Source organism: Molossus molossus, unplaced genomic scaffold (assembly GCF_014108415.1).
Source record: "Molossus molossus isolate mMolMol1 unplaced genomic scaffold, mMolMol1.p scaffold_m16_p_1, whole genome shotgun sequence".
NCBI lineage: Eukaryota > Metazoa > Chordata > Mammalia > Chiroptera > Molossidae > Molossus > Molossus molossus.
In genome coordinates, this window is record NW_023425344.1 from 77,111,776 (window position 1) to 77,138,205 (window position 26,430).

Sequence of the window (26,430 nt, forward strand, 5' to 3'; positions counted from 1 at the left end):
TAGATGAAGCTGAAAGTAGTATCAAAGAAACAGTTTTCCCTAGGATTCCAGTTATAAGATTAAAAAGAAAATACTGAGTAGCATTTCTCCCAAGAGTTGCCATGTGGGCACCAACAATAAAACAGGTGCTCAGAAAGTTCCCAACTACATTTTTCTGTCTACCTAAAGGTCATGTTGAAAAACATATACAGCTAGGGGTCAGGTTTTTCGAGTTTTTGTTTTTCAGTTATTTAACACTGTAACTCTCCCCTTTAAAAGTACAGGATTTCTCTCAAATGCCTAAAGCAGATTTATTGATTTTTGTTTGTTTGTTTGTTTTGGTGTGTGAAATTGATGTTTAGTCACAAGGAATTTGTTCTGTCTATGTTGAAAACACTTACTCTAAATGTTATCCAGAGGGGAGAGATGCCGGTCAAGTCAGAAGAAACGCTTAAAAGGTGATAATGGAAAAGCACATTTTTCCTTTACAAACTTAAGTAACTGAGGTTTGCTAAATTCAAATCCTTGTGACTACAACTGAATCTCTAAAATGTTTTTTAAAAAGTATATTGAGCCCTGGCTGGTTTGGCTCAGCGGTTAGAGTGTCGGCCTGTGGTCTGGAGAGACCCGGGTTCGGTTCCCGCTAAGGGCATGTACCTCGGTTGCGGTTTGTCCCCAGCCCTGGTTGGGTTGTGCGGGTGGCAGCCACTCGATGTGTCCCTTTCACATTGATGTTTCTCTTTCTCTCTCTCTCCCTCCCACTCTATCTGAGCAAAAAAATGGAAGAATGTCCTCGGGTGAGGACAAAAAAAAAACAAAACAAAACAACAAAAAAAAAGTATATTGATATGTTGCTGAATTGTTTTCGCAATAGGAAAGCATAAATATAGTGTCCTATTCTAAAAAATTCATCAAATAAATGGACTCATTCCAAAATTGAACATAATCAATAGTAACTTGAAGAAAGAGAAGAGGGAAAGCCACTGAGATAGATTTCCTAAGTATTTATTTATTTTTATTGATTTTAGGGGGGAGTAAGGGGGAGAAAGAGAGAAAAAACAACAACATCGATGTGAAAGAGAGATTTATCGTATCTAACTTAGGCATGTGCCCTGACCAGGAATTGAACCTGAAACCATCTGATACCTGGGACAACACGCCAACCACCTGAGCCACACCAGCCAGGGTGATTTCCTAAGTATTTAAGGTTGACTTCCTGTTAGCCTGAGATATAACTCTCCAAAGTATTTTCCTTCTTATACTTAAGATGCAGCTAGCTACTCAGTGGGTCTGGGGTTAGCAACATTCAGAAATGGGGATGCCCCTCTTTTTCCCTGATAGGAAATAGAACCTGGAGTAGACGAAAATGTCAACACATCCCCCCTACCCACTTAACCTTTAGAGACTCATCCATCTCATTAACGGGTTTCAGCTTATAAATGTATGCCTTCCTGTGAATTACTTAAAAGCAAAGTGTTCCCCAAAGTGTGATTCCCTGGTGACCTGGGGTGCCAGAAGAGACTATTTTAGAATATAGCATTAAATAACGTTACATAAGGAAGTCATTTCCTGTTCTCTTTTAATCCTCTGGTCTAGTCAAGGACAAAGTCTCCATTTGATGGCAGGATGTCGAACTACACACTTGTTAACCTTCACGGTGACCAGGGAAAACCTGCCTGGCACCCATCGCTAACTAGAAGTTAATAAGCCATATTATCGTCATTGTATGCATTAGAAAAGTAATATTTTTCAAGTTTCCTTTTAAAAGAAATGTATTTAAGCTTTAAAAACGAAGTCGATGAAAGCCCGGCCAGTGTGGCTCAGTGGACTGAGCATCGTCCCACGGACTGAGAGGTCCCGGTTCGATTCCTGGTCAGGGCACATGCTGGGTTGCAGGCTGGAGCCTCAGGAGGAGCGTGCAGGAGGCAGCTGACTGATGTTTCTCTCTCTCTTCCTCTCTCTAAAAAATTAATGAAAACATTAAAAAATATATTAAAAACCCCCACAGGATTCTCAATCTGTCTCTTCATGTCTCTCTCTTTCTCTTAAAAAAATTAAATAAATAAATAATGAAAATGAAGTCAATTTAAAAGAAGAGAAGTTTGAAGTGATCTAGATCCTTGCAACTCCAAATGAGATCACTGGACCAGCAGCTTCCGCCTCCACTGGGAGCTTGTTAAAGGAGCTGATGTTCGGCCCCTCTTACACCTACTTACAGCAGGTCTTGAACAAGATCCCGGTGTGAACTGTAAACACATTAAAATCTGAGAAACTCTAGGGCAGCACAAGAGTTTGTCCAAAACCATGCAGGCAGTTTGCAAGTGACTGGGCTCCGAGAGGCGCTGCTTTCGATCATTAGGTGGCTATCCTCCAGAAACTCGAAAACCAGGTGGAGGAGGTCAGGCCAAAAAGGAAACTTGAGTGCTGAGTGCTTTTCCAATGGGTAGTTGCAAACCATCAATGGATTGTGAGATCAATGAGTGAATTTAAACCGGCAGTGCGAGGGGTGTGGTGGGTAAGCTAAAATTACTTTAAATACACTCCTAAAACATCCTGTTGTGCTACACAGATCATTCTTTTTACAACGACTACAGTAAAATTCTACTTAGCCTCCCCTTCATCCCTCCTCCTCCACCTTCAAGGGCTGGGGTTTTCTGCACACTTTCTGCATGACAATGAGTGACAGGCCTCCTTGCACGGACTAAGTGAGCATGCCCTGATCTTTTCTCCCGGAGGTGAGAGCAGCTGGAGAGAAGATTATGCTCGGAAATAGGACAGCCTGGGTCTCCTGAGTCAGGTGACAGTACCAGGGGCAAAAGAGCACAGCTCTCGGTGTAGCCCATTCAAGTCCCAGGAGCCACTCCAGGAGCGACTCCAGGAGCCACTCATTTACAAGGTGGGTGACTCATGTAGTCAATGATCCCAGTAGGTCAGCCAAACTCCTGGCTGTGCATCAAGGGCAAGGACACGCAAGCGGAAAGTGTGAGTTATCTGTATCACTGACTGGATGAAAACCTTTGAAACCCAAGGAATTTGTCTGAAATACACGGAGTGAAACAATGACCAAAATACATAGGACTTAGGATACCACAGAAGCTAAAGATACATAGTTACAGCCATCTAGATATTAACAGAATATCCACATTTAACAAATATTAATTAAATGTTTCTATTTCCCCCTCAGGTGTGAGGCCAAAATTCAACTTTCCAGTACAAAACACTAATATGAGACAGTTTGCAAAGGAAATGAAGAGTGAATCTAATGGGTAAAGAAAAATGGGAAAATTAACAACAAACAATAGACACGGACTCAAAGGCTGTTGTCCATGATAAGAATTACATGCCATTCATTTCAATGAAAAAAACTCTGTGAACATTTTTTTCCTTTTTTTTATCCTCACCCAAGGACATTTTTTCCATTTTTGTTCAGATAGAGTGAGAGGAAGAGAGAGAGAGAAACATGGACGTGAAAGGGACACATCGAGTGGCTGTCTCCTGCACGACCCCAAGCAGGACCGGGGACAATCACGGCCGGGGACAATCACAACCGAGGTACGTGCCCTTGATCGGAATAGAACCCGAGACTCATCGGTCTGAGGCCAACGCTCCAACCGCTGAGCCAAACTGGCCAGGGCACATTGTGAACATTTGTTAGATCTTTTTTCTCTTTAGTTATCTTGAGAATGTACTTACATAAGCAGAACATTACTGAAAACAAACAATATATGTTACAATGTAAGATTATTCTAATGGTTCTGAAAGAAGTTAAGAAAAACAAATTATAGGTGTTAAGGAAAATGGAATAATAATTGCTAATACCTCTTATATTCCAAGCAGTTTATACATATTTACTCCTCTGATCTTCATGACTCTGAGATAATTGTTAGGTCTTAATACTACTATTAATAACATTCATTAACACTACAGCTAAGAATGCCACTTTGCAGATGAAGAAGATACAAACTGCAGGGTGAGGGAATAACCCATCTAAGGTCACAAGGCTGGGACAGGAGCTGGGTAAAAACCCAGACAGGCTCAAAGTCCAAACTCCTTCCCAGCAGATGCTTCTGCCTGTCTGCCTGCCACAGGGGCACTAGGGTGCCCACATCACAATGACCTTTTCTCACTCTCTAAAACTGTACTCTAGACTGGCCAGTGTGGCTCAGTAATTGAGCATCAACCCATTCACTAAGAAGTCACCAGTTCGATTCCTGGTCAAGGCACATGCCCAGGTTGTGGGCCCGATCCTCAGTGGGGGGCATGCAGGAGGCGGCTAATCAATGTTCTCTCTCATCGATGTTTCTTTCTCTCTCCCTCTCCCTTCCTCTCTCTCTAAAAACCAATCAAGAAAAAAAAATTTTTTTTTGGTACGTGCCCCTAGCAGGAACGGAACCCGGGACTCTCTGGTCCACAGGCCGATGCTCCAACCACTGAAGCAAACTGGCCAGGGCAAATTTTTTTTTAATAAATAAATAAAAGTATACTCTCTAAAGAATTTTCCTAAAAGCCCAAAGACTGTTGAGTCTTCATCTGTTAAAAGGCTGTGCCATACTGATCCAACTATACCTTAAAACAGGAAAACAAAGTTTTGGCATTAACTGCTTCAACGGTGATCAGAACTACAGTACTTACTTGGCAGAATTAAGTTTCAAGGCTGCTTCGGGGGAAATATTAACAGTTGGGGGAAATTTTTGTTGGAAGCAAAACATTGTACTTTGAGAAATGCTTAAGTCAAGTATTCCTTTTAATAGGACTACTTAATTAAGTAAAAAGCATTAAAATAGCTGGCCTGAATATTTATTAGAGCACCAGCTGTTCCCTCCAGATTTTTAGAAATTTGAGCCTTGATGCCAAGTATAATTTAGAAAAAATTTTTCAACAAGTAAGAAGAGCCCTATGCCTTGTAATACTTATCTAAATTGCAAATCGTAGCTGGAAGAGCTGTAGAATGTCACTGTGTATTTTCAGTGAGGGTAGCCAGCATGTTTTGTCATCCATTTCCAAATACTATTTTGTTATTGTGGTTGGTAAGTACATTACTGAAAAATTATGCATTGCATTTCATAATTAATGATCCTTTATGTGCACACAGATACTATCATAGTGCTAACCACAGGGTTTGCTTGCCATTTGAGGTTTATTTGTGGGGTTGTTTCAGTCGTGATGATGACTATATGCACCCCAGTAAAAACATCTCAGAGAGATCATTTAGATCTTTGTAAAATATTTTTCCTTTATTGATTTTAGAGAGAGGGGAGGGGAGAGATAGAAACATCGATGAGAGAACAGACTGGCCGCCTCCTGCGTGCCCCCCACTGAGGATTTGGCCCACAACCTGGGCAGGTGCCCTGACCAGGAATCGAACCAGCGACCTCTTGGTGCATGTGTGGACGCTAAACCAGTGAGCCACACCGGCCGGCCGATAATTTAGATTTTTATTCAAAATAGTATTTCTTTCAGAAGACTTCCACTTTAGGAGCCCAGCCATAATCAAATACCTAATTTATTTTTTAAGGGGGTAAGGGAAGGTCAGACATCAAGAAAATAATGAGAAAATTCATTCTACATACTCTTGCACATTCTACATTGAAACTTTTCTTCCTAAAGAAAACCGACAAACATCAGGGCTGGGTCTCCCTACTTGCGTTACTCTCAGCTCTCAGTGACAGTGCTGCAGAATTACATCCATATGAGGGCATCACAGCCCGGGGAAGCTGACGGGACCCCGTGGAGAGGTAGAAAGCAGCTGCCTTTCCCCCGCCCCAAAACAAAGGTACTGAGGCTGAGGGCTCAGGAAGCCTCGGGGAAGACAGGCTACAAAGCCAAGCACCTTGGACGGGGAGGCCGGTTTTTGAAGGAAGAACAGGTGTGTGTCAGGCGTCTGCACCCAGACCCAGTCCACTGCGCCGAAGTGTGCAGGGCAGCGAGTCCAAAAGAACAAAACGCCTATTTCTCCCCTGTTCCCGTTGAATAAAAACTAGCTTCGATCCCTGTATGGTGCTAATTTTGAGCATACTAATTGCAGCTCAGGTGGTTGGTTCTCTTTTGCAGAAATTTTCTCATTTTATGTCTAGGTTTGCTTTCAGTTTTAAAAATAAACTGGCATTTTTGGATTAATAAAAATTCCACGAGCGATGAAGTGAGCCATATTATTTTTTCTCATAAGCAAAAAACACTAGGGTGACATCAGCCTCCCTTTGGTCAGAACTCCACACCACCCCCTCCCAACCCCCAGCGTGTCCCGTCCCCTCCGGAGAGCAGTGGGGAAGAGATGCCACAGTTTGCCAAGGAAAACAAGCCAGAGCTTCTCCGCCTCAGCTGAGCATCCAAATCACCTGAGGATTTAAAAAACAAAAACCGTCAATACCAGGCCCCTATCCCGACCTACTGAATTGCTACATCTACAAAGGGGTGAAATATCAACTAACCCGACAGAAGTCACCCCAGTCAGTGCGAGGGCCTTCCTATGCATAAAGACATTCATGCAGAGGAGAAAAATCCATACCAGGAATAATTTTTTTTAAACATGCCTTGACCATCAAGATTCAAAAACATCCGGAGCTTAGAATGGTGGTGTTCAGTTCAGCAGGCCCCCTTTTTTATTTCAAGCAAAGTCCTTCATGGTATTCCAAAATATCAACCTAATGGCTGGCCTTTGCTGGAGGAGAGAAGTCGGAGGCTCTCCCACTCACCCCCGCACCCCTCAAGGAAGCCTGAGCTGCTGGCAGCACGATTTGAAAACCACTGGCCCAGAGTAAGACATTTAAATGTTTAAATATACAGTTCTAGCCCTGGCCGGTTTGGCTCAGCGGTTGGAGCGTCGGCCTGCGGTCCGGAGAGACCCGGGTTCGGTTCCCGCTAAGGGCACGTACCTCGGTTGTAGTTTGTCCCCGGCCCTGGTTGGTCATGCGGGTGGCAGCCACTCGATGTGTCCCTTTCACATCGATGTTTCTCTCTCTCTCTTCCTCTCTCTCCCTCCCACTCTATCTGAACAAAAAATGGAAAAAAAAATGTCCTCGGGTGAGGATATATATATATATATACACACACACACATACAGTTCTAAATTCAAAGAATTAACTGGAGGACTAAGTAGGTTCTGATGGCACTTAGCCCTGGAAGATGGGCTTAACAGAAGTCCACTTGAAAAAGAGGGGAGGGCCCTGGTTGGGTAGCTCCGGTGGTAGGTGGTTAGAGTGTCGTAACCAATAAACCCAGGTTGCAGGTTCAGGGTTCCCCCCTCTACCCCCACCCCCACAGGGCACATACAGGAGTCAACCAACGAATGCATGAACAGGTAGAACAACAAATTAATTGCTCTCTCTCTCCCTCCCTCCCTCCTTTCCTCCCTCTCTTTCTAAAATTAAAAAAAGGAAAAGGAAAAGAGGGGAAGGTTTCACTGCACAAGTAATTCAACTTAAGCCAACAATGTTCTCTGGCTACCAGGAAAAGTATGTGCATTGTCACCCGGGTTAATAACTACTATCTGTATCGAGAGGTTTACCTTGTATCAAGCACCTTCGCACTGGATAACAACTCTGTGAGGTATTGGAACTATTTTACCCACACTGCAGGTAAGCAACTGAGGAACTAACGTGTGAGGGTACCTTGCTCAAAGACAAATCAGGCAGCAGTAGACAGGCTTCTGCCTGCAGGGCCAGCACAAGCTAGAGGCTTGGGGGGAGGTGGGGAGTAAGCCCACAGCTCTCTGGATGGTTGGAACAGCAGGTGAAGAATGTGTTCCATTCTGACTGCCACACTAATGGAGGTGTATCCAAATGGGACCGCAGACAGAGTACCACAACCAGGGCAAAGGACAACCTGGAAATAATAAATGGAAAACTAAGAGCTTTCAAAATATAAAACAGAAGTTTTAGGAATGACATATTGACTATTTTTCAAGTAATGAAGGGCTAAGAGAGAGGTAGATTAGTCTTACTTTGTATTACATAGGTATAACTTGGGCCATTCCCCTTCTCCTTCCTGAAAAATTCAGTCCTAAAGCCATTACTGGGTACCAAGCATGGTGGCCTTTGCTCAGGGACTGGTATGGGAGGGATGCAGAGTCCAACGCAGGACATCACAGCCTGATCAGAGTGAGGAAGGTGTTCACATGGGGTATGGGTGTGCAGCACGGCATGTTGGAGCACCAACAGGTGGAGAGGGCAGCTTTGTGAGGGACTGGGGCAGCAAGGGAAGACTGGCTACATCCAGGAGTTTTATCAAATAAGTGCATTGCTACGAGTAATAGGAGCCAGGAATCTCACTGTCAAAGAAGGTTGTCTAAATATGGAAAAGAAAAAAAACCTAGAATAAACATTATGGTGTTAGACAGAGCATCACTATGAACTTTTGGTTTCCAAAATGTATAGCTAGATACAGAAATAATGATGTAAATGTGTGTGTGTGTGCAAAAGTGTATATACATACACATGTTCCATTGGTCTGTCCACTGAGAGGTCCCAGGGGTGGTGACACCCTCATAGCAATGAGCACACTTAACAACCAGATGTGGGCTCTAAATACCATTGTCCACTCAGAGGAACAAGGGCTCCTTGGAGAAATGGCTGATACAAAACAGATGACACCAGTAAATTACAAGATGAGCTTAGAACATGCTGTTCCGCCAGAAAACAAAGAAGCACTCAAAGAATGACAGGAGTTAAAGGACACAGGAGGCAGCCTGAAGAGCCCGCCACTGAAGCCAAACCTGGACCAAATGAAACATCGAAGTAACAAGAGTAACCATTTAATTAAAACACCGGGGTGGGGGGACGGACACAGGACAATAAGTTCTAACTGATGTAAATAAATTAACAGACCAAAAATCTGATGAGGAATGAGCTATTTACATAGTTTCAAAGTAACTTGCCACAAAATTACCCCCCCCCCCAAAAAAAAGGGTAAAGAGTAACTTTTTGGTGGAGAAGCTTGGCAAACAACACTTCAATCAAGTGCCCATCATCAGGAGTGGGAAAAACAAAAATCAGTGCCACCTGAAGGGATGCAATGCTAAGAACACAGCATCATTTCTGTCATCTTCCTGCCAAAGACACACAGCCTGAATCTATGAATTAGGAAATAGCAGACAAGCCCAGATTCTACCAAATAACTGGTTTATAACCTTAAAAAGTCAAGATCCTGACAGTGAAGGACTGAAAGAGGCAAAAAAGACTTAATACAATGTGTGTTCTGAACTGGATTCCTTTGCTTTATAAGACATGATTGGAACAACTGGGAAGCTTGAATGAGGTCTAAGGACTCAATGATGGTATTGTATCGATGGTGACTTCCTGGCTTGGATGGCCATGCTGTGGCTGTCTAGGATTACAGAAAATATCCACTAAAGTGTTGATGTGATAGCCATCAGACTGGCAACTTTTTCTCAAATGATTCTGGATAAAAACAAATTGCACCACTTGCAATTTTTCTATAGGTGTGAGATTATTTCAAAATAAAAACTAAAAATCAACAAATGTAAATTAGGAGGATAGATATTACAGGGAAACAGAGTATATCTGGTCTGAGGATGAAACTCTCTGATGATTTAAGTGGTCCAAAAACAGATCCATCCTTAGAGGGGTTGGCAGGATGTTAAAGAGAAAATGCTTCACTGAATAGGAAGTTAGAGGAGATCATACCTATGTGCTTTCTAATGATTTCATAATTCCTTCATTCAGCAAACATTTATTAAATACCGACTGTGTTTCTGACAAGGTGCTAGATACTGAGCTTTTGAAAATGACTGAGACATGGTCCCTCCAACGGAGGCCCTTACAATCCAGCGAAGTACAATGATTCGAAGTTAGACAGTCATCCGTGTTAACACAGAAAGAGGCATGTGACTCAAGAACACTGCCTTTAATACTCTAATGTTCTTTTATGAATTTTTAATCTATGACACAATAGTTTTTCTATCATACACTTTAACTACATGTTCATCCTAACATTTTTGTGCTTGTGGGTGGTGTTAATTGAGGCATATGCAAAAACTTTATCACTTTTCAATTATAAACAGATGTAAGTAACTTGATGTTTTATTTTAAAATAGCAAGCATCTTCTAAAATAAGTTTCAAAAGAGAAGCTAGGGCTATAGTTACTGGGAGAGACTTAACACTCCGAAAGTGAACGCTGACATGTTCTCCAACGCCTCAAAAGTCCCTTCACATCTCTGCACTCCAATTTCTTCATCTGTCATAATATGCTTGTTAGATGCTTTGAGATGCTTAGAAGAAAGACATCGTAATTATAAAACTCTGTTCAAATACTGGTGGCTTTTACCTTCTGCCAGGGACTCTTACTGTGGTCATATTAAGACAGAGGGATCCATGTAAATGAGTGCGTGTTGGCAATTTTATTGTGGGTGGAACATTATTTGGTTTCCCAGCTTTTCCCCTTGGCTTCATTTCAGTCTTCCAGGCATATCATCAAGTGAGAGTGCTTCGTGCCTTCTCAACGACCCAAGAGTGAACGACCAGACCAAGCAAGTCCATGTTCAATTACTTCCCCCACTGAGGTCTGTACACCTTTCCTACACTTTTCCCATATGACTCTTTCATAACCATATTTAGCTTTCTTCCTACCATATCCCTGTAATTCAAAAGGCAATTTAGACTCCCATATGGTTGCCATCGGAGCTAACAGATGTCTAGCAAATTAAAGCAAAAATTATGAGTTATAAACTGCTGATGTATCATCATTCCAGAGCATCTTACAATCTATAGTGAATCATAAGATAAGGCTTCCAAGGCTTCCTACTTGATCCCCCCCCCCCCCCCCAAGGTTCCTTAAATCTCTCTCCTCTCTGCATTTAAGCCCCGTGGAAACAAATTAGGTACAACATTCTGTCATCAACCCAGGATAAACCTCCACTTAAAGACATAATGTAGTATTTACAAGCACATCAAAGAGAGTTTGGCCTCACGTATCCAAGGCTGTTCCAATCCTTGTACAGCCTGATCCATGAGACTTTATCTAACAAGTGACGATTAAATGTACAGAATCCATTCGCCTCATCTTGTTTAGACTCAAAGGGTTGTCATCATGACCTGGTAGTAATGATGCCTATGTACCACCAGGCTAAGGTATTCTAGAAATTGTAAAGTCCAGGATGGGACCAGTATGAAATCTGGGAATAATAACAATAATGATATTCACCATTTCTTAAATATGGAGACAACGAGCTTGGTAATACATATTCTCACTGAACCCTTCAATCTACAGCTAGCTCCTTTGGATAATGATATCATTCCTTTATAAACAAGAAGTTAAGGCTCAGCACACAGACTGCATTTTCCGAATATGGCCACAACCCACACAACCTAAACACCTTCATCAGAAGGTGGAATTCCTTTCTTCACCTTCTTGAAATTAAGTAGGCTCCATGCATGGTTTAACCAGCGAAACAGAGAAACTGACAGAGGGCCGGTTCCGGCATAGCGTTAACTGGCTGGAAACTGCTGCTTCCACTCAGAAACAAGAAGCCATGTGTGGGTACTCCAGGCAACAACCCTGGCTGAGCTCCCAGCAAGGCCCCCACCCCAACTGGGTCTTCAGAGAACTCCTGAAGATGTGGCCCTGGCTACATCTCACTACAGCTGCAAGAGAGATCATCACAAGTGCCAACTGCTGAGATAAGCCTGGTCAAATCACAGAACTGTGAGGGATCGATAAAGTTCTGTTCTAAACCAGGAAGTTTAGGGGTTTTGTGTTATGTAGCAATAGATAGTGAGAATACTAAGATAATTTACTTGCCTAGGAACAGTTCAGAATTACAGCCAGAATCCAAAAGAGTCCGGAGCAAAACATCTATTAATGGTAGGTGATGGGATGTGGGGGTTCAGTACCCAAAAAAAGCAACTGTAAAACAAAACTCCCTTTTTCTTCCCTCCCCCACACGTAAGCAGCCTCAGGGTTTTCTGAGTAATGTTCTAGTATGGCGACACCCTCAATGAAATCAATTCCCTTCAGGCTTGAGTTCTTGCAATATAAAGTAGGGAAAATAAGATTCTCCCCACCACCCTGTGATAACTAATGAGAAAGGAATCTGTACAGATGTTGACTTTGTTACTCAGAATATCATTACACTGTTATGTGATTTTACACATGAAACTCTAACTTTAATAATAAAATATATTTATTAGCCTTGGCAAGTTTGGCTCAGTGGTTAGAGCATTGGCCCTGGCACAGAAAGGTTAAGGATTCAATTCCCAGTCAAAGGCATATTACCTGGGTTGCAGGTTCAATCCCCAGCCCTGGTTGGGTCATTTGAGAGGCAACCAATAGATGTGTATCTTTCACATCGATGTTTCTCTGTCCCCCTCCCTGCCTTCCACTCAATCTAAAAATTAATGGGGAAAAAAATGTCCTCAGGTGAGGATTAACAAAAAAAATTTTTAATTAAAATTTATATATATAAATTTTGAGATTTCTATATCTCAAAATTTGAGATTCACAGTGGGAACAGGGGGAAATGTATACTATACTAATAAGTGAATAAGACAAGAAAAAAATTTTAAGATTAATAAAAATTATTTTTCTTTATTAATTTGAGAGACAGGGGAAGGGAGAAGGAGAGAGAGATAGAAACATCAATGAGAGGGAACATCCATTGGCCGCCTCCTGCATGCCCCCTACTGGGGATTTGGCCTACAACCTGGGCATGTACCCTGACTGGGAACTGAACTGGTGACCTCTTGGTGCATGGGTCAACGCTCAACCACTGAGCCACACTGGCCGGGATAAGAGTTTTTTTAATCAAGGAATATTTGAAGAAATGAAATAATAAAATTGATCTTCAGACAAGTTGCAGTAAAATAAAAGGTCTATAATTTAACAGACATCCCAATATATGCCCATCTCTAGTATTCTTCCCAGCATATTGGAACTCAATAGACTCATTCTTTTTCAGAACTAGAAAGAACTTTACAACTCATCTAATTCCTTCATTTTAACTGCCAAGAAAATGAGGCTCGGGGCAATTAACTGAGTAGCAAGGAGTGAAACTACTCATTAGTAAGAGAACCAAATTCAGTGCTGGTGCTACTATATTTTCAATTTTTATTTTATCCAAATATCTTCAATGTATTTCAAAATTAGTTTAGCATTTCACAGCATGAACATGAAAGATGCTCTCTGTTATCAATCTCTTTTTCATAACTGTATGTGAGTCCCACCAAGCCTGGCTGGGTGGCTCGGTGGTTGAGCGTCTACCCATGCACCAAGAGGTCGCCAGTTCAGAAGAGATACCATGATCATGAAGGTAGTTTTCCCAGGGCAAGGCTTATCCATTGCTCTCTGGATGTGCTGACCCCTGCGATTTCCCCAAATGTGGGAAACTCAACTGCATACTTTGTGGTAGTAGGAGACTGCATTTGCGCTCTCCCCTGGGAGAAAAAAAAAAAAAAAAGGTCACCAGTTCAATTCCCAGTCAGGGCACATGCCCAGGTTGTGGGTTAAATCCTCAGTGCGGGCCGTGCAGGAGGCAGCCAATGGATGTTCTCTCTCACTGATGTTTCTATCTCCTTCTCCCTTCCTCTCTCTCTAAAATCAATAAAGAAAAAAAAAAGAGTCCCACTGAGTCTACTCTTTCTGGCAGTCACAGAAAGGATGATGACTCAGTAGAGAACACAGGTATGCAACTTTACAGAAAGTGGGTGCCAAAGTTACCAACTCCAGTTCTTCAGTCACTAACATCATAGTCTGAATTACTTTCATCAAATATCATGGCTGCCTTCCTGCTACTCACCACTAGAGGCCAAGGTACTGACAAACTGGGAGACTTACCTATGGGATAATTTTGAAGCAGAAAGCAGGATGGGAAAGATATGGGGTGGGGGGTCTGAGTGGAAAGCGTCAGGCAGAGAAAGGAGGAAAGGGGTGAATAGAAAGCAGAGTGAGAGAAGGGCCCTTATGGCAAAGGCATCTATGAAACAATTCTTCATTGCGCAGCTCTGCTAGTTCCAAAGCCTACTTTTTTTTTCAGGCTTCCCATTAAACTCCCCCCAGAGATAAAGACCTTCAAAATCAGATAAGATATGGCTCTATCCTGGAACTGTCTATGCAAGCACTCTGCAACTCTTTGTAGATCTCCACAATATCACAGAAAATACTAAATTTGCCTCTGTACACTGTACAAAATCATACCAAGCTGTCAGGGAAACAGGCCCAAATCCCTTTATTTCTTTTCTTTTCTACCTCCTGCTATAAAACGGCAGAGCAAGTCCCTGGGTGCTTTTTGTTGCCTGGCAGCTAAAATGTGCAACTTTTGGAAATGTTTAAGTCTAATCAAGAGGCCTGTGCTCACTAGCCCAACAAGGTCCAGTCCCAGTTTCGTAGTCCCTGACTCTCAAAGTGTAGGGAGGTGGATGACTGCTAACAGAAAGCATGTATAATTGCTGGCAAAAATAAAAATAAAAATTGCTTGTGAATGACTGCATATGATATTTATTCATGTGTACCTCTCATTATCTTTATCAGTCCTGAGTATACATGATACGCTGACACAGAACGTGGTCTGCAATCCCTTCAATTTCCTTTTGCAAAACACATGTACAACCAATGCAAGATACTCCTATAGAAAATAGAAAATAAAAATAAATAGCCTGGTAATTGTGTGGTAGGGGGGAAAAAACCCCACAAAGAGCTGGATTGACAATTATTCTCATAGATGTATATGTTTACAGCAAATGGCCAAAATTAAAGGAAATAAAAATAAATACACCTTGTGTTCAGACTGCTGCAGATTATTATTGATTCCACCTTTGCATTTACTGTTTATCTCACACTGAACCTACAACGGATATCAACTTGGAGAACACCCCCAGACAACCACCATCTTTACTTTCCATAAGGGGGGGGGGGGGCAGTAAGGAATAGGATGGGATGGGGAGGCAAAATAACACGGTCTTTGAACCATTTTCCCCTGGTCCTAGTGAACTCTTTGTCTGTTTGCTGAACACGTTTGTGAGATCAAGTACAAGAATCCAAACAAAACAAAAGAGTAGGCGTCCCAGCCTGATTAGAATAGGTGCCCAGCACGTTACAGTGCTGGCAGAGCACGCTTTCAATCTTGCGTTCAAGCATTTGCTCTCTTCGTACCCCCAATAAAACCTGTCTCGCACCCCTCTCCTTCGCATTTCCCCAAAACGGCCCGCCCCGTCACTCCTTTTAAAAAGAAGGACGAATGCCACGAACACATGGAAACAAATGTTGACGGTGTTTTATTATCCTGACAGTAATACATATATATATTTATATATCTCCATCTACCTCCTGCGCCCACGGGTCAGTCCATTATGCAAAAGGAGCACTTTCCAGCCAAGGAAAAGAGCTTGCAGGAAACGTTATTTACGTGCACATTACAGAACCATATACCGCCGCATCTGCATCCTACACAAAGCCCGAGATGGTGCAAGAAGATACACGCTGAGCATGGCACAGACCAGCCGCGGCAACACAGAGCCAAGCCCTCGTCCAATCAGAGCCTTGTTAGAAGATGGACCTCAGGGTCGGCTCTGCCAGATTAGCCTTCCCTATTATGACACCACGCTCTGCCCAACATCCACATCCCACCGAAGCAAATCTAATATTCGTGTGGCTGCTCATCTCTCAAACTGCCGAGCCCTTTCTTTCATCTGCATCCTCTAGTCGTCCCTTAAAAAGCCACCCCAAGGCCTGGGTGCTTCCTCTCCAGCTCGGTTTTTCTTTTTACCTCTTCCCATTCCTAGAAAGGATGAAATGCTTCTGCAGCGCACAAGCTGGAGAGGCGGAAGGCAAATGCCTCTCCTTGCTCCGGCACGCGCCCCAGGGGCTGCGAAAAGTAAAGACAGCGGGCAACGTGGGGAAAATCGTCGCGAATCAATCAGCCACAAATAGTTGAAATCCCAAAGCTCTCCAACTTACCCAAAATATGACATTGAAGCCAAATATGAAATATTTGATGCAACAACTGACTTCAGGACCCTTGTAGTGCTTCCCGGACATCCTCTGGGTTCATGAAGACACTTGCCCCGGTAGCCCGAGTTTGGAGCCCCGGAGCACTGGTGCTCAGAGCAGCCCGGCGGGAAGCGGGGGCTCCGGGCCGCCGTTCGGGGCCGCGGCGTGACAGCTCGAGCTGATCTGCGCAGGGACCGACCGGCGGAGAGCTGCTCCCGCACCTCCAGCCCCTGGTACGCCGAGGCCGCCGGAGCCGGGGTGGCAGCGAGCAGGCAGGGAAGCTGCGCGCTTCAAGCCTGGAGCCTCTCCGAAGCTGACCCCCAGCACCAGACGAGCGCCCGGGTCCGTCCGCCAGGCGATCTATCCGTTGTCGGTCGTTCTACGGGCTTCAAGCAAACGCGGCCGCGGCAGATGCTGGTGGGGAGCTACTCGCCAGCCCGCCAGCTCGCGTCCTCCCACCCCTCGCTCCGCCCGCGGCTCGCTCCACCCGCTCCGCCCGCAGCTCCGCCCGCCTGCTGCCGGAGCCTCCACGAGGCGCACGCGCGCACGCGGGCTCGGGCGCTCCCGGGCAGTCTCGGTACCACGTAGCCGCACCGCCTCCTCCTTCCACAGCTCTCCGCTCCGCCTGCTCCCTTTCCCCGCCCCTTCCCTGGCGGCCTGAGCCCCGAAGACCCCCGAGTGCTGCAGCCGTAGGTGGGGACGCGGCAGGCTAAAGAAAGGAGGGAGGGCGCCTGGGAGCACACCGATTGGGAGCAGCCTGGCGGAGTGACCTCGATTGATGAGAAACGGTCCCTCTCAGCCGCCCGCACCAGCAGACAGCTTCTGGAAGCACAGGAGAGGGAGGGTCACGAGGGAGCTGGGTGAGTAGGGCTCCCCAGAGACCCCCGGGAGGAGCACCCTTGGGGGGTGAGGGGCGTCACCACATTCATGCCTCCTCCCCTGTCACCGGGTTACCGTGCGAGAGAAGACACCTGGCTACTGAGCTTGAGAGAAAGGGGGTCGTACACTTTCTGGGGGCAAAGGGGTAAGGTAGGCTCTTGGGAAGGGGGAGAAAAGAGTAGGAAAATGGGGAGAATGAATCCGGAGGGTTGCAAAAGAAAGTCTACTGAATTCCAGGGTGGCTCCAACTCAACCCCCACCCCCACCCCACCACCCCCTCCCGCAATCTGCCAGAGAAATGAGCTTTATCCTAGAAGTGGAGACACGGAAGGAGATACGGTCCAGAATTGTCCTAATCCGGGATACGACCCTTGCCCAATGATATATTAAAACAACACAAACCCAGACAACATGTGTCGCGTGAGACGGAATAGTGCCCGAGGAACTTGACTGATTCCTGTCTCTTAAGAAATCCAGAAGGAGTTTCAGGACTGGTTCTCTCCAGAATCGGAATAGCGTTTCTAGATCATGCACCATTAAGCTGTTGACCTCTGGGTTAGGATAAGAACGTGTGTCTGGAAGTAGTTTTAGATTTCAACCTGAGAAGATGTTGCCTTTCTGCCCTGGAGCACTTTCATAGGTGCTAGCAAGGGGGGGGGAGGGGGATACCAGTATGTCCTGCAAGAAGAATAAAGAACCACTCAGACTGTGTGTAAACATCAGCTGGTATTTCTTTAAGACTTCAAAAAGCTAGAAAGAGCCCTGGCCGGTTTTGCTCAGCGGTTAGAGCATCGGCCTGTGCACCAAGGAGTCTCGGGTTTGATTCCGGCCGAGGGCACTTCTTCGGTTGCAGTTAGTCCCAGGCCCCAGTTGGGGTCCTGCGGTTGGCAACCAGTCAATGTGTCTCACATGGATGCCCCCCACACACACACACACACTGTCTGAAGATAAATGAAAAAATATCCTCATGAGGATTTTTTTAAAAAAGCTAGAGAGATAAGATCAGGAAATTGTTCCAGCACCACCCCATGTAACTCGGTACTGACAACAAAACTCTGCATGTTTCCTAAGCTCCCCAGGTGATACTTAAGTATGCTTTAGTTTGAGAACCTTTGGCAAAGGGTTTCCCTACTTAACCACCTCTGCTTTTCTCAAAAACTGGCCAGCTTTGAAGGGGCAAGATGTTGCATTTTCTTGCAACAAACCATGCTTTGAAATAGGCTTGGCCTTGAGAGGGTTTGATGCTACCTACATTGAGGTCACAGGTAGGAGCCAGGGTACTCACAACGAGGGGAGAGCCAGGAGACCCTACCCGTTCCACTCCATAGAACAATGACTGGCTAACTTTGGATAACATAACCAGCCTTTTGGATGAAATAACTCCCTCAAAAGTGCCTTCCACCCACTCAAAACACACAGCATACCAATTTGGTAGGCTTCAAAGGCAAGGCCAGCTTTCAGCAGCAGATTCCCTATTAACAAGAAAACACTAACAAGCTTTACCTAAGCCTGTCTGTACTGTGTGGTAATTCTTCCTCTGTGTAAATTGAACAGTTGCTGTGGATTCCCGGATAAGTCAGAGGAAAGGTCTGTCTTAAGCAGATGTGACACAACTCAGAAAAGGACTAGAAATTAGGTCCAATTGATGACTAAGTTGATCCCTAAGCAGGATTTATTTTTGAAATAAAAATCAACAGAGAAGGGAAAGTTAAGATAACACATTGGTGATTTGGAGAGGGGTAGGAGGGGAACTAGTTGAATCCTCATTTTATATATCAAAAGTTATAGGAGGATTAATGAGTTAAATATATTTTCTAAAGCAAACTAGAAGAAAATAGAATATTTGTTAAACCTCTGGCTAGAAATAGTTCTCAACTTAGAAAGCAAAAGAAGGAAATGACCAGTGGATATGACTGGGTAATCAAACTTTTATGTGCCAAACATTTTTTAAAAGGCAACCTAAACCATGCCCTGACCAGTTTGGCTTATTTGTACAGCGTCAGCCCATGGACCAATGAGTCGCAGGTTTGATTCTGGCCAAGGGCACATACCTCAGTTGCGGTTTGTCCCAGCCCTGGTCAGGATCGTGTGGGAGGCAGCCTATTGATGTGTCCCTCTCAAGTCAATGTTTCTCTCTCTCTCTCCCTTTCTCTCCCTCTTTCTCCTTTCCACTCTATCTGAGGATAAATAGAAAAATATCCTCATGTGAGGATTAAAAAAAAGCAGCCCTGGCCGGTTTTGCTCAGTGGTTAGAGCGTCAGCCTGCGGTCCAGAGAGACCCGGGTTCGGTTCCCGCTAAGGGCATGTACCTCGGTTGCAGTTTGTCCCCAGCCCTGGTTTGTCCCCAGCCCTGGTTGGTCGCGCGGGTGGCAGCCACTCGATGTGTCCCTTTCACATTGATGTCTCTCTCTCTCTCTTCCTCTCTCCCTCCCTCCCACTCTATCTGAACAAAAAATGGAAAAATGGCCCTGGCCGGTTTGGCTCAGCGGTTAGAGCACCAGCCTGCGGTCCAGAGAGACCCGGGTTCGGTTCCCGCTAAGGGCATATACCTCGGTTGCAGTTTGTCCCCGGTCCTGGTTGGTCGTGCGGGTGGCAGCCACTCGATGTGTCCCTTTCACATCGATGTTTCCCTCTCTCTCTCTTCCCCTCTCTCCCTCCCACTCTGTCTGTACAAAAAATGGAAAAATGTCCTCGGATGAGGATTAAGAAAAAAAAATGGAAAAATGTCCTCGGGTGAGGATAAAAAAAAAAAAAGCACAACCTAAACCAGAAAAAAAATATATTGACAGCAGACATTTTTAAAAGTCTGAATATCTATCTTATAAGTCGGGCTCATCCTTACAGTTTCAATGATTGAATACAAACAGAAAATAAACAAGCCACATACAAAGAAATCAAATAGTAAAAAATATATGGTGAAAATTAACATTGCAGGTAATCAGAGAAATAAACATTAAACAAATTAAAGATAAAGATATAAAGATCATGAGCACTGGTTTGCTCATATGTAACTGGTGTTGTTATGAAATGACACTGTCCATTTGGAAAGCATTTTGGCTGTAAGTCACAGGTTAGAGTACTCCTATATTTTGACTCAGCAGTCCCACTTGTGGGAATCTAGCCAAAGAAATACTCCTAAATAGGAAAAAGTTATATACCGCAAGTTGTACATCATAGCATTATTTATATGGAAGACTTGGCCACAACTTAAATGCCGTAGAGTAGGGGCTACACCCAGCTCCTTGTAGCCACCTGGACCACAGAGTTACTTCTTGTTTCCACGCCTTTACACATGTCATTCCTGGTCTCTGCCTGCAGCACTCTCCCTACCCATTGTATGAGCTGCCTCCTCAGTTCTTCTAACACTTGGATCAATGTTTTCAAGACTACCTCATTTGTTCCCTCAACACCTCCTACATTCTTCCATTTTGGCACTTGGAGACTACCTGTAATTACTTGTTTACCTGCTTTTCTTCTACACTCTGCTGTGACTCTTTCAAGGGTGTGGCCCACGATCGCCCTACTGATGTGGCAGGTGCTTGGTAGATATTTATTAAAGAAATGGGTGAATCATTTACTCAAACCTTTTACAGACATTAAGGATAATGATTATAAAGAGTATGTGGCAATGTGTGAATACATTCTAAAGACACATTTTAAAGGTCCTATATGTGGAATTAGCTCGAAATAATATTGTTAAGTAAAAAAAAAAAAAAATCAAGATGCAAAACAGTATACACCATAGGCTCAGTTGGCAAAGGAGATTGGAAATTTTGTTTACACATATTTTCTGTTAATGGGTAGGCTACCTGGATATGGATGGGAAGGAAACCTGCTTTATTTTTTAATATACCCTTTTGTTTGTTTTCAGATTTTGTACCATCTACACGATATACCTGTTTTGAAAAATAAATCACTATAAAATTCTATGGAGTTAATTTTTGCCAAATAATAGCAGTTGTTAGATCGTGTGATTGTGGGTGATTTTGGTTTCTTGTTTCTGGTTTCCATTTTTTTTTTTTTTTAATGTGGTGATGTTGCTTTTACAATTACAAAGAAAAAATTATAAACAAAGACAAATAAGAAACTAAATAGTCATTATATTTATTTCATCACAACTCAATAAATTCTGGTCTATTTTAAGGAGAAAAGAATGAATAATTTTCTCCCTAGAGACTCTTGCAGCTATCTCCTTTATAATTCTGAGATTGAAAAATGGTTAATAAGGGTAACTACTGAAAAGCTAATCAGCCTTGGAACCGGCAGTAAAAACAGGTAAAGCATGTTCTTCTAATAGTTGCCTAGCTGAACAGCAAGATATGACAACAGCATTTTAACCTAAGACACCAAATTTAATGAGCTTGTCTGTCTGCCTCCCTCTTCTCTCTTTCGCTTTCTCTCTAGTCTTATATTTTTTTTCCCTTCTCTGTAGCCAGCACTATACGGTGCCTATGTGCCTCCTCCCTCTCAGAACCCCGGTGCTGTTTCAGTGTCCCCCACTCTTTTAGCAGCCCTGTGTTTTGGGAAGACCCGCCCAGGGCCGGCTCCAGGGGATGAGTGTCTCTTGCGCAAGTCTGGTTCAGAAACGGGCATGTGACGCAGTTCTGGCCAGTGAGACAGGAGGGAATCAGCGGGGGGTTTCCGCACATCCCAGACATGGTTTCGTTTTGGCCGTGGATTAAATTGCGTTTAGATGTGCCACCTGAATCCTCCACACTACAGCCTCACAATACAGACCACACCGAGAATGGCAGAGTGAGAAAATGACAAGAACCTAGGCCTTTATGACATGCGGCCGGCAGACCCCGCCTGCCCGGGACGTCCTGGCGCAGAACTGGCTTCTCTAAGGCTCTGGTTTCATGCAGCTGCAAGTATCCTTAGACACTCGCCTCCTGATGTTCTCCCCTCACCCTCTGATCTTCTCTTCTTGAAAAACCACAATGTGTTCCCTCTCCCCACTGCTCCTGTCTCTCTGAAACAACACGGGGCGGGGGCGGGGGCCTTCGGCCCTGTGCACCTGCCCACCCCTCCTCTCGACCACAGACCACAGAGCTCTCCACCTGCCGCCCGCTGGCCTTCAGGGCTGCCCCACCTGGAGAGAGCAGGCGGGCCGGCCCAGACTCTGTCTCCCTGGAGTTGGGATCCAGGAGCAAAGCGATCCCTGCATGTGGCTGAAATGGAGGCGATGTTTTGAGGAAAGCTGGGGGCCTGTGTTTCCAGGAGGAAGCCCACAGCTCACTCTGCAGAAAGAGGAAGGAAGCACAAGCGCTGAGAGAAACAGCGTGGAGTCTGGACAGCGCGGCCACGCCGACTGGTGTGCCCTTTGCGCTCCGAGAGGCTTCCGGCCGCCGGGGGCCTTCTGTCTGCCTCTGGATCTCCCCCTGCCTGAGGGTTAGGAGATTTTTAGATAGAATTCTTCCATCACGTCAATGCCCTTTTAGCTTTCACCACTTAAATCAAAGAACCTTGATTAAAACACCTCAATCACAAAATGACATTAAAAAAAAAATTGGCCATAATATACAAGTGTGTTTTTGTTATACTTAATGAATTAAATATTGTGCCTACTGTTCCTTAGTTGAAAAGTGAGCAAATTAGCCCTGGCTGGTTTGGCTCAGCAGTTAGAGAATCGGCTATGGACCAAAGGGTTGCAGGTTTGATTCCCGGTCAAGGGCACTACCTGGGTTGCAGGGTCAATTCCTGGCCCCCATCGGGGTCCTGCTGGAGGCAACTGATCCATGTGTCTCTCTCACATTGATGTTTCTCTCTCTCTCTCCTTCCCTCCTACTCTATCTAAAAAATCAATGGGAAATATCCTTGGGTGAGGATTAACAAAGGAAATGAGAGAGAGAGAGAGAGAGAAGAGAAAAGTGAGCAAAATAAAATGTTATATTTCTCTAAAAATATTGCTCCCCTAGGATCAGTACCACCCTCATGCCCCTTACCACATGCCCACACATACCCATTTAAAAAGACCAGTTTTTAGGGCTCCAGGAAGAACATAACAAGAAAGTGTATCTGTCTCATAAATATGATTAAACAAGCATATGTAGAATACAATTGTTTCACTTTAAAAAATAAATTATAATCGTTTAGGTAATAAAATGAATTCTTCTTTTACAAAATATGGCAGAGCACACATTAGTTTTTTTTAATTTTTATTCTGTCTTTTTTGGAAATAGCATCTCAGTTCCTCCTACTTTGGAAATAGTCAGCTAGGTCTGTGAATCAGATGCCAGGCCCTACCCTCACCTTACCAGACCAAGTAAATGATGGGAGTTTGACCAGTCAGAGGCTCCCTTGATGCTACTGGGAAGAGGGAGTAAAAGACCAGAAAACCACCTGAAGTTCAGTGATAGCAGCCCCTAGACGAGCCTGAGGCCGCCCTTGAAACCTGTGGGATCTCCTGATTCTTCTACACTCCCTCTACTCCCATAAGGTAGCTTATTTCTTTCCAGTGAATTTCCTTTCTGATTAAATTAGACAATGCCTGTTTCTTTGGCCTAAGCCAAAAAATTCCTAATTAATACTATGTGAACTTTAAAAACTGCATTTTCAGAGAAAAAGAAATGTTAACTTTTTTTCTGATTTCAAAAGATATTCTTGCCCTGGCCAGTTTGGCTCAGTGGTTACAGCATCGGCCTGTGGTCCGGAGAGTCCCGGGTTCGGTTCCCGCTAAGGGCACGTACCTCAGTTGCAGTTTGTCCCCGGCCCTGGTTGGGTTGTGCGGGTGGCAGCCACTCGATGTGTCCCTTTCACATTGATGTTTCTCTCTCTCTCTCTCTCTCTCCCCTCCTTCCACTCTATCTGAACAAAAAATAGAAAACTGTCCTCAGGGGTGAGGATAAAAAAAAAAAGATATTCTTATCATACAACATTCAGAAAACATTTTTTATTGATATATTTTATTTTACTTTTTTAGAGAGAGAGGAAGGGAGAGAGAGATAGAAACATCAATATGAGAGAAAAACATCAATCTGCCAGCACCCTACTGGGGATTGAGCCCAAAACCTGGGCATGTGCCCTGACCAGGAATCAAACCAGGACCTCAGTCCATGGGATGATGCTCAATCCACTGAGCCATACTGGCTGGGCCAGAAAACATTTTTAAACAATCACCCATGACATTTTCAAAGAAACTGTTGTCAATATTTATATATATTTTATTCATTAATAAATTTTTTACCTGATTGATCTCATTCTTCAGAGAAAAAAAAATTTAAACCTATTATGTCTTCCACTTGCCAGTGCCCAAGAATAGCACACACAAATTCTCCATCAGAACAGAAGTAAGTCCATCTCAATTTCCAGAGTGTGGTCATCAGTCAAGATTCTACCTCATAGCCCCATATATCTAGACCTTGAGTGTTTTCCTTTGCCACCCATATAAGTCTTTTGTTTGCATTCTTATAAGGCAAGCCTATTTTCATGCTCCTTACATTTCTAACTCACTTCCATCTCCAAACAATCTCAAAATGTTATTCCCACCCCACAAACTCCAGTCTTCCATCTATCACCAAATCAGATTATTCTTCAGATAAGCATAATTCAACCCCTTATGAAATCTGCCCCCATTTAACATGGGGCATGCTAATCATATCCAATAACACCCTCTTTTACCATATGGTTTCTTTTAAAAACCTTAAAACTTTGCTTCTGTGATATATCCCTTTCCAATGGAACTGTAATTGGTGGAACATTGAATTTAATTTCCAGAAACAGGGACTAGATCTTAGCAGATTCATCAGTTCTCCTTTTAGGCCCCCCCCCTTTTTTTTGCAGAATCAATTGATTCAACAACAAATATTTATTGAGTACGTCTCCCATTAAATTGGTATTTCCTCCGTTTGCGGTTGCTGCCCTAAGAATGCAACCGAAACAAACAGAAGTAATACAAGTCAGAATGGATTAAGCACTACAATTCCAACAAAGTGCAATGTGTGTACAAAAATGATCAGAACGGAACCTCGAATAAACACCTCTTCCGGTTCTGTTTTTCTTTTCTGTGGTAGTAGCATTAAGGTACAATTACTAGGAACCAAAAGTAGTTATGTTAATCAAGACTGAATGTCTTATATCTGAATCATTTATTTGGATGAGGTAAAGACTCTGAAAGAATAAGCTTTAAAATTTATACCTAACCACATGGTACAGCTGCTGTGGAAAACAGTTGGCAGTTCCTCAAAACATTAAACAGAATTACCATACAATTCAGCAATTCCACCCTTAGATGTATACCCCAAAGGATTGAAGGCAGGGACTTAAACTGATAATTGTATACCAAAGCTCATAGCAGCACAATAGCTAAAAGGTGAAACAACCCAAGGGCCCATCAACAAATGAATAGATAAACAAAATGAGGAACAAATATATATATATATATATATGATGAAATATTATTCAGCCTTAAAAAGGAGAAAATTCTGATACATGCTACAACATAGATGAAATTTAAAAACATTATGCTACAACATAGATGAAATTTAAAAACATTATGCAGTGGTAATTGCCAATGATACATCAAATAAGGGGCTAATTTCCAAAATATATAGAGTACTCATACAACTCAACAAAAGGAAGACAAAGAACCCAATTTAAAAAAATGGACAGCTCTGGCTGGTTTGGCTCAGCAGTTAGAGCTTCGGCCCATGGACCAGACAGGCCTGGGTTCGGTTCCCGCTAAGGGCACATATCTCAATTGCAGTTTGTCCCCGGCCCCAGTTGGAGTCATGTGGGTGGCAGCCACTCGATGTGTCTCTCTCACATCGATGTTTCTCTCTCTGTCTCTTTCTCCCTCTCTCCCTCCCATTCTATCTGAAGATAAAAGAAAAAAAAATGGACAGAGGAGCTAAATAGACACCTCTCCAAACAGGACATACAAATGGCCAAGAGACATATGAAGAAATGCTCAGTCACTAATCATCAGAGAGATGCAAATCACAACAACAATGAGGTATTGCCTCACACCTGCCAGAATGGCCACCATCAACAAATCATCAAACGACAAGTGTTGGCGAGGGTGTGGAGAAAAGGGGACTCTAGTACACTGCTGGTGGGAATGCAGACTGGTGCAGCCACTATGGAAAACAATATGGTGTTTCCTCAAAATATTAAAAATTGATCTGCCATTTGACTCAGTGATCCCACTTCTAGGAATATATACTAAGCCTGAAACACCAATCAGAAAGAATATATGTACCCCTGTGTTCATAGCAGCACTATTTACAGTCGCTAAGATCTGGAAACAGCCCAAGTGTCCATCTATAGATGAGTGGCTAAAAAAGCTGTGGTACATGTACACAATGGAGTACTATGCAGCTGTAAGAAAGAAAGATCTTTTATCCTTTGCGACGACGTGGAGGGACCTGGAGAGTATTATGCTAAGCGAAATAAGCCAATCAGAGAAAGACAAATACCACATGATCTCACTTATTTGTGGAATATAATGAACAAGGTGGACTGATGAATGAAATAGACCCAGAGCCATAGAAAGGAGTATGGTTCAGACTGACAAACCTCAAAGTAGGGGGCAGGGGGGATGGAGGAGATGAACCAAAGAACTTATATGCATGTATGCATAACTAATGGACATAGACAACAACGTTAGGGGGGTTGGGGGGCAGGATGGGGAAGAG

The 26,430-nt window shown here is 43.7% G+C and overlaps 1 protein-coding gene and 1 pseudogene across 1 annotated transcript in view; one reads left to right on the top strand and one right to left on the bottom strand.

Annotated features, from left to right (window-relative positions):
- The window catches only part of TSPAN5 (tetraspanin 5), a 173,749-nt gene extending 157,385 nt beyond the window's left edge, over positions 1–16,364 (bottom strand). Inside the window, exon 1 of the mRNA XM_036278308.1 lies at positions 15,884–16,364. Within this exon, the coding sequence (XP_036134201.1) occupies positions 15,884–15,964 (81 nt within the window). The 5' untranslated portion in view covers positions 15,965–16,364. The remainder of the gene's footprint in view (positions 1–15,883) is intronic.
- LOC118620834 lies at positions 13,216–13,367 on the top strand (annotated as a pseudogene).
- Positions 16,365–26,430: the final 10,066 nt, after the last annotated feature.